At 34.4% G+C, this 9,517-nt stretch overlaps 1 protein-coding gene across 3 annotated transcripts in view; it reads right to left on the bottom strand.

The window, feature by feature from the left end:
• The window catches only part of CCDC83 (coiled-coil domain containing 83), a 63,955-nt gene that overhangs the window by 20,942 nt on the left and 33,496 nt on the right, over positions 1 to 9,517 (bottom strand). For all 3 annotated transcript variants that reach the window (XM_074304647.1, XM_074304646.1, XM_074304645.1), the window contains exons 4-6: positions 7,166 to 7,334; positions 3,496 to 3,663; positions 618 to 709 (exon numbers count right to left, since the gene is read on the bottom strand). In XM_074304647.1, the coding sequence (XP_074160748.1) occupies positions 618 to 709; positions 3,496 to 3,663; positions 7,166 to 7,334 (429 nt within the window). The remainder of the gene's footprint in view (positions 1 to 617; positions 710 to 3,495; positions 3,664 to 7,165; positions 7,335 to 9,517) is intronic.

The following is a 9,517-nucleotide window of genomic DNA, read 5'->3' as shown; positions in this document are numbered from 1 at the left end:
TGAGACTGGCAGACTGGCAGACTGCTAAATGAGACTGAGACTGGGTCAGACTATGACAGACACAGACTGTGTAAGAGACAATAAAGACTTTGGACTCTATTCTTATCCATTCTCATGGTGTCTATCCTGCTAAGACCAAGGCCCTTCTGGAGGACCTTCAGAAAGCTAGCTTTATTTTGAAAATGATCTTGGATTAATTCCAAGTGGGGTAGATAAGACAAAAAAGATAAGCTGACTTTTTAGTATGCTGTCCTTGAGATGAAACTTCTTTTTAAAATTATTTTATTTATAAATTAAGATTTTATGTCCTGGGTTTGTTTTAAAATAAGCATATAATGCATGGTAGTGGGAAAAGTAATAAATTTATGGCTCACTAGCTGTAATCCATTGTTAGAATATTTGTATCTTAAACATGTTAAATACAAAAAAGTTATGATTACTATTACATTTTAGACAATTCACAATTTTATTTATATTCCATTAATCAAATATTTCTTTGTTGTAACAAATATATGATATAACTTAATTGAAATAAACCCACTTGGAACGCCAGTGTATTTGGAAAAAACATATATAGAAGCAAGGCAAAAGAAAAAAAATAGAAAACCAAAATATACCTGTGTGGCCAATTCCTTCTTTTCAACCATTTGTTTCAAGGTGTTGCTGCTAATTCTCTTTCTAGTTTCATCCAGAGAAGCTCTATAATATTCTTTCAAAAGAAAACCAGAGCTAATTTCAGGCAAAGTTGTAAAATAACCAAATTCCTTCTTTTTTCTCCACTGAGAGTTTCTGTGTTCTTTTCTTGATTTTCAGCATCTTTCCCTGCCCTCATTCAACCTTTTAGTAAGAGCTCTCACAAAATGGTTCCCACTGTTGGGAAGAAGCATAATCTATGGCACCTGGATAGTAACAATATTTTGCAACTGTCTGCCCTTCAAATCCCATCATATGTTGGTTGTCTGCTTGGCCCTTGCAAAAGAGGCATCCATGGGAAGATATTCAAGCTATCTATATTCATATGGAAACATGCCATAAATAAGCAATAATTGGAGAAATAAAACAATTCTAAGATTACAGCTTATGTTTATCAGACTGAGAATGTTTACAAAAATGGAAAATGAAAAATGTTCAAAGGATTGTGGGAAAATAAGCATATTGGTGCACCACACTTGGAGCTGTGAATTGGTACAATCATTCTGGAAAGGGATTTAGAAGTACAAAAAACTTTACTAAACTTTGCATATCATTTAACCCAGAAATATCAGCAACAGGCCTATATGTACCCAAAAAGATGTCAAAGAGGAAAAGTTCCTATACAAAACTACCACAGTTCTTGTAGATCAAGAACTAGAAACTGAAGAGTGCCCATTAATTAGAAACAGTTGAAAAGATTAAGCTATATGAATGTTATGTGCTAAAAAAATGATGAAAGGGATAGTTTCAGAGAAATCTGGACATATTTGTATTAAATGATATAGAGTAGAGGGAGCAGAACTATAAAAAGGCTTTATACCATAACAACATTGTAAAAATTAACAATTTTGATGAATGACTTTGAAAAACTTAAGAACTCTGATTAACATAATTATCAACCATGATCCCAAGAAGACCAATGATGAGTTCTACTAATTCCCTGACACTGATGATGGGTTAAATATGTAGACTATCTTGCGTTCTGATATTGTTTCATAACTGCAAATTTATTAAAAGGGCTTTTCTTTTTTTTTCTTTTTTGTGGAGAGAAGAATTTGGAGGAAGAGACAATGCTTGTTAATTTTTTTAAAATGGGGAAAGATTCTTTCTTAGATACAAATTTCATAGGTTTCTAACAGTTGAACAGCTAAAGAACCAATTTAATGTTATTGAATCCATGACCAGAAAGCCACCATTGCTTAAAATGATTTGAAAATTTTAACAACCCTAATAAAATAGAGCATCTTTCTTATCTAATGCTATTGATAAGTTATTTGAAACATTTCTAACTGGATATCTAAATCTCTAAACACAACTTAATGTTCTAAATCCCCTTCAGAAATTCTGTAAAAGTGGGCAGCATCTCAGACAATTAAATAAAGGATAACCCACTACACGTATTCTGCCTTCCCAGCAACACATTTATTTCATAAAGAGCTCACTTTAAAAGACAGGAAAATAAAGCATCGCTGCATTTACCTTAGACCACCAATTAGGAGATAATGAGGGCATCTGCTTTATATTCTAGTATTTATCCTTCTTAAAGAAGTAAGAAAAGAAGGGAGTATGGAAGGGAGGAAGAAAAGAAATATGGAGGAGAGAGAAAGAGAGGAAATTCTAGAAAGGAAGAAAGGAAGAAAAGAAGGAAGGGAGGAAAGGAGAGAAGAAAGAAGAGGTGAGAAGATAAGAGGGAAAGGAAGGAAGGAAGAAAGAAAAGAAAAAAAGAAAGGAAGGAAGGAAGGAAAAAAGAAAAAAGGAAGGAAATAAGGTAGAGAAAGGAGAGTAGCAGGTAGGGAAGAAAGAAGGAAGGTAAAAAACAAGAATTTATTAGTTACTTACTATGTGCAAGACACTGTGCTAATTGCTAGGGATATAATAAAAGCAAAAAGACAGACAGTCCCTGCTCTTAATGAGCTAACATTCTAATGAGGAAAATAACATGTAAAAGTGAACTAAAAAGCAAAAAGTTGGCAGGCAGAGGAATGAAGATATCCAGAAATCCATAAGGAAATCTGGAAGGAAAATGAAGGTTGGCTGGCTTCCACAAGATGGAGGTCCCAGGAGGAACTCATTAAAAGAAGATGTATGAGTATCTGATACATATTACTGTGTTTACTGACAAATTATGGAATATTATACATTCTTGCTCTACATTAATTATTAGAGGAAATCAGAGTGGTACAATGAAGAATGTTAGCTCTGAAATCAGAGGCTCTGAGTTGGATCCTGTGTCAGATAATGACACCTATATGACTTTGGACAAATGGTAAGTCACTTAAATTCACTAAGTTTCTGGTTCCTCAGTTGGGCCAGATGACCTATGAAGTGCCTTCTGCTTCTCTGTCATTGAATATATGAATCATCTACTCATTTCTGCAGAATACTCTCAAATTCCAAATTTTAAGATCCCATAGTCTTAGACAACAGATACAAAAGTTGCATCATATTCAGAAGGAATCTGTATTGGGAGAGAGAAAACACTTTTTTACCCTGATTCCATTGCCTTACAATATCTTCCCCTTTCATCCACTGCATTTTCAAGCCAATTTTCTGGATGCTCACTAATCCCAAGGATATTTTCCTAATACTAAAAGTTACTGCTTATTCTAGTAGATATTGCCTTCTATAATCTCTTGGAACCTCATTATAGGATTTAGGGAGACTGCTTCCTTCCCTAACTCCGTACGTTAATAATGATGATGTATAATATGAGAAGTACCTTTTTTTCTCCTTATTCATTCCAGTGTTGTCTTCCTTCTGAGAATTCATTATATGTACTTGTATTAGTTTAGAAGAACTGACCTGACATTTTCCTTGTATTCTCTTTAACTGAACTGATGTCATTTTCTAAGGAGGTGATTAGCTTAGCATGTTGTTCACTTCCTACATTCTTGTATTCTTCCCAATATTCCCTCTCTCCAAGTTTCTCAAGGAATGTTTTCTCAGCATTGTTTATCTGTAAGCGCATATCTATTGAAAGAAAACAAAAATGTAACATCATAGTCAATCATTTCGACCATATTGTTCTCTCAATGATAATTATTCTATAGTTACTAGTACATTGTAATCTGATTGCATAAGAGTAAAGTGTTGTTTAGTCATTTTCCAGTGGTGTTTGATCCTTGGTAATCCAATTCAGGGTTTTCTTGGCAGAGATACTAAAGTGATTTACCATTTCCTTCTCCAGCTCATTTTACAGATAAGGAAACTGAAGCAAACGGTGTTAAGTGACTTGTCCAGGATCACACAGCTAATAAATGTCTGAGATCAGACTTAAATTCAGGAAAATGAATCTTCCTAACTCCAGGTTCAGTGTTCTGTCACTATACCACCTAGATACCCAGGGCAAAGAATAATAACTGAAAAATACTGTCATCATATAAAACAACATGATACTTTTATTTTAAGCCATTCTTTTAATGAAAACTTTCTTTATCTGCCACTTCTACTTCAGAGGCATTGTGTGGAGTCTTGGCCATCATGAGAGCTTACCTAGTATGTCTGATGATCAAAAATTCTAGTATCACCTACAAACATTGTTTTGTTTTGTTTGATTGATAAGAATATAATGGTCCCCTTAAATTGTTAAATTACATGTAGCATTTGTTGGTGTACATCTACTATCCAGGCTCATCATGCTTCTGACCAAGAATTAATTTTTACTTAGGTCACCACCAAAGTTCTGGCAACACTTTATTGAAATGTCTCTAATGAATTAATCACAAAGTTTGAAAGTTTTAGCTGTTTTATTGTGAAATTTTAGGATACACTCCTCATGAAAACCTACCCTTTTATTTTCATTTATAATCATATAAATTAGTACTTCCCAGAGATAGAAATAGCCTTATATATTGTAAAGATCCATAGATTTGGATGGAAAAGACTTTGGTCTATATTCAAATCGACCATTCTGACTAATAGTCAAATAGACTATTCTGTCCTTTTCTTTTGTAATTGTATCTATATCCCTTCATTTCCCTGAGCTTTTACTTCTTCATCTGTAAAATGGGGGTATTTAATCTACCTCCTGGAACTTTTATGATGAAAGCAATTTAAAAACCATAAGCCAGGGTCTCAGATAGTTTTTTAAAAAATAATAATAGTATTTTATTTTTTTCCAAATACGTATAAAGAATAATTGTCAACATTCATTTCTGTAAGATTTTGTGTTCAAAATTTTTTCTTCCTCCCCTAAACAATACATAATCTAATATAGGTTAAACATGTACAATTCTTCTATTCATATTTCCATATTTATCATGTTATATAAGAAAAATCAGATTAAAAAGTAGGGAAAAAGAAAGAAAACAAGAAAACAAACAAACAACAACAACAACGAATGTGAAAATACTAGTTTATAATCCACATTCAGTGTCAATAGTTCTCTCTCTCTGGATACAGATGACTCTTTCCATCACAAATCTATTGGAATTGGCCACTATCACCTCATTGTTGAAAAGAGCCAAGTCTATCATAGTTGATCATCCCATCTTGTTGTTGCTGTGTACTATGTTCTACTGGTTCTAGTTCACTTTATTTAGTTTCAGTTCATGTAAATCTTTCCAGGACTTTTGAACAAATAGTTTTTTTTAACACATTAGCCCCTAGGGTAAGGATTGCTTTCAGGACTTTTGTAAGGATAGGCACTGAAAATGCTAAGGAGAAACATTGAAGCAGTAGCAGAAATTCTATAAGAGACTCCCAGTGGCAAACCCTCTGAGGCAAAGCCATCAGAGGCACTTTGCACATGTCTCTGATTCCCAGATGTTAATGAAACATTGACGATAATAATAAAAAATTTTATATAGATTTTACTGTGTGCCAAGTACTGTGCTAAGTATTTTACAGATATTGTTTCATTTGATCCTGATAACTTTGGAAAGTAGTTTCTATTATGATCCCTATTTTATAGTTAAGCAAACTGAGGGGGAAAGTGCCCAAGATCGTATAACTACTATCTGAGATGGCATTTTAATTCAAGTTTTCCCAAGTCTAAGTCCAGCACTCCATCCACTATACCACAGAGGTGAATCCAACAGGGAGAAGTGTAATGTATATAAATTCATCAGGAAGAAGTTTAATTTATATAAATTCATCCTTACTCAATATCCCTACTAAGCTCTTCTGATAGATGTCAGTATCTTTAGTTGTGATTGTTTACTACTGAAAAACTTTAAAAGGGAACATTGTAATGATACAGTGGAAAGAATGTTGCACCTGGAATCAGGAAGATTCATTTTCATAATTTCAAATCCTGCCTAAGACATTTGTGTGACTCTGGACAATTCACTTAACACTGTTTGCCTTCTTTTCCTCATCAATGAAATGAGCTGGAGAAGGAAATGGCAAGCCACTCCAGTATCTTTGCCAAGAAAACCCCAAAAGGAATCACAAAGAATCAGATATGATTGAAAACTACTTTTTCAAACAGTTACAGATATAGGTGTACCCATAAAGGTTAATTTATCTCCTTCTGGGGGGAAAGTATGCTTGAAATATTTTTAGGCTTAATGCATTAATAAGTTTTCCCATAATTTTAAATCTAGACAATGAACAAAACAATAAACCAACCCCAGATTTTTAGCATGTACCAACTCCATAAAAGTAAATTTATTTATTTATGTGAATATTTAACAATTGGCTCCCATGAGCTAGTTCAAACACACATGATCAAATCAGCAATATCAGGTAGTCCATCTATGAGATGGTACTCACCATAATCAAGAAGGCAGTAAATTTGCCAGTAGCCCTAATGACAGCATCAGACTTTCTACTAGTCCAAAATTGCCTGTAAGCAGTTGATTTAAAACAGCCAGGCCTCTGGGTTGCTTAGTCTAGCACATTTTGTTTCTGTGAGAATTACATGGCTTAGCAGGAAACTAGTGCCAGAGAGAATTGAAGATGTTTTTGTAGGACAGCCGTATGATTCTGGGAAGATTAAGTCTAAATAGCCTATCTTTCTTCAGGTGAGGAAGTCTGAACTATGTTTGGCTATGCTCCCTGAAGTCTGAAGCATGAAAATACATAACATTTTGGGCAACGATGACAAGTGTCATAAGGTCAATGAAAGCAACATCCTTTAATACTTTCTGACTATTCTCATTGTCTTTGTCAAAATACACTGCTGTATCTTGAAGACATGAACCAAGACTCCTGAGACCTAGTCCCAGTTCTGCATCTCACCATCCCTGAATTCCTTAGTCCTTCCAAGTCTTCATTCTGGCTTATCCCGTTCCTAACCCCCAGGTAGCCTACATCAGATTGCTTTCTATCTTGAGTAGGGTGGAAGTAAGGAGGAGAATGAATGTTGGAAACTATCTTTACATGTAACTGAAAAAAAAATACTATTAAGTTGAAAAAAAAGAAAAGAAATGCTCATAGTATCTTGATCCCACTGTAGAGAAAAAAAGACATTCAATTGACAGTTCAATAAATAAATGTTACTGATAAATTCCAATCATTACTAAATAACCTTTCAAATTTTGTTCCTGGTCTTTAATGAATTTCCATTTTTGTTTCAGGGCCTCTTCCACTTCTTCCCTTGTCACAACGGTGGCTGCTTCTGCTTTTTTTTGCTCTTCAGTTAGATCACTTAACAGATTCTTGATGTGCCACAACTGCTCTGACTTGAGTCGTGCATTCTGAGATTAAAGACAAGAGCAAATGAGCTATGTTAGCTGAAGCATTCACATTTTTTCACAACCTTCACTTTACTCATTATGGGAAAATACACAGAGCCAGAGACAGATTGAAAGATGGCAGCTGATGGAGACAGATGGCTCACTAAGAGAAGTTCCTGGACCCAGCTAAGAGCTGCAGGAATGCCAGCTGACAAATGATGGAGAAGTTCCTAGATCATGTCTCCTGGACCTAGCAGATGAATTCCTGAATGACATCAAGTTATTGTGCCAAGCAAAGAATTCCTGGGCCACTTAAAAGCTGGAGCTGAGGACAACAAGAGACAGAGTGATGATGGGGAGAAGCAAAGCCTGACTATCGCCCTGCCCTTCTCTGTCACCATGAGTTATGTGGCCTGTGAATGCCAGAGAAAAATGTCAAAACTCTAAAGACCTTGAGTGTCTTGCCAGAATGCCTCCACAACAAAGTATTGCTAAGTTGGAAAACTTTATGAGTCCCTAGAAAAGGTGCAGGTCTCTAGAGAGGGAAGGCTTTGTTGGAGTTTCCAGCAAAAAATACTTTTTTTTTTCCCTTTGGGTTGAGGGCAGGCGGTAGAAAGGATAAACCTCAAAGTAGTCGTGTAATTTTGGAAAACTACATAGGCTCTTGGGGCAGGCAAGGCTCACCAGAGAAAGAGAATTGTTTTGACTAGTGATATCTCTTTGCAGTTTGGGGAGTGCTTAAAACCTGGTCTACATTGGATGTTTTGTTAGCTTGAATGCATACAGAGAACTAAATGCTCATTTCCTTTTCCCATAGACATTTTGACACAAGCCGAATTGTGATGTTGCTTGGCAGGGGGAGGAATGAATAAAACTATGATATTTCTTAAGAAAAACCTGATTTGAAGCATTAGACACAAAGAAAGAATATGCTTTCAAGCCTAAACTGTGTGCATGTAAACCTAAATCTGGGTCATGGATTTTATGATTCTAAAAACTGAAATAAAATAATAAATTTATTAAGCTTGAATTTATTAGTGAATATTACTATTTTTTCTTCAAGCAATTTTACTGCTTAACATTTGTCTTTTTCAAGTAATTTTTGAAACTTAAGTCTGTAGAAATAAGAAAAGAAAGTTTCTGATTAAATGAATTTTGAATAATGTGCAGGTAACAGGTTTCATGAGCCCATTTGATCCTTTTTCTGTTATTTTTAATCGTATTTTATTTTCCCAAATACATGTAAAGATAATTTTCAACATTCATTTTTATAAAATTTGTGTTCCAAATTTTTTCTTATTCATTCCTTTACCTCCCACCCTCCCCAAGACAACAAGCCATCCAATATAGGTTAAATATGTACAATTCTTTCAAACACATTTCTATATTTATCATATTGTGCAAGAAAAATCAGATTTAATTCTTTTTCTAAGATAGGAAGAATATGAGAAACAGTTTGGAAGTAGGAAGACCTGAGTTCAAATTCCATCTCTGAGAAATATTAATTTTGTGATCCTGGACAAATCACCAAAATCTTCCAATGCTTCAGACTACTCTAAGATTATAATTTCAGAAGAGTTGCTAATCTGTCATGATCAAGAAAATTTCTTCACGAGGAGTCCCCCAAACCAATGAAATCACATGTCCTGACTAAACAAACCAAGTCCAAATTCACAATAGAAGCAAAACTAATAAGCAAAAATGTCTTGGTGATTTTCAAACAAATACTATTACCTACAATTAATGTAATTTAACAGGTCATGGGCAAATATGCTGTTTCCTTCTGGACTACCCTATATATTTGACTCAGTGTTTGGGTACTTTGGGGATGAAGAACTTGCTGCTTGGAATATATGTGACTCAGTGCTGAAGAAGTTTGAGACATGATAAAGTAATCCCATTTTAGTTAGTGCACTTTGTAAAAGCCAGTGATCCAGAACACAATTGTGCTGCAAGAAATGATGAACTGGTTGATTTTTAAAAAAACATGGAAAGACTTAAATGAAATAATGAAAAGTGAAATGAGCAGAACCAAGAGAATATTAACTTCAGGAATAACTTTGAACAACTAATTGATTTTGAGTATCACAAATATTCAAAACAACTAGAAAGGATCTTTGAAGGAAGATCTTATCCAACTCCAGAGAAACAACTGATAAATAGAAGCATGCATGGTATGGTTTTACATATACATGCATATTTGT

Source organism: Sminthopsis crassicaudata, chromosome 3 (assembly GCF_048593235.1).
Source record: "Sminthopsis crassicaudata isolate SCR6 chromosome 3, ASM4859323v1, whole genome shotgun sequence".
Classification (NCBI taxonomy): domain Eukaryota; kingdom Metazoa; phylum Chordata; class Mammalia; order Dasyuromorphia; family Dasyuridae; genus Sminthopsis; species Sminthopsis crassicaudata.
The sequence above is the reverse complement of the archived record's forward strand: the minus strand, read 5'-3'. Positions and strand labels throughout refer to the sequence as shown.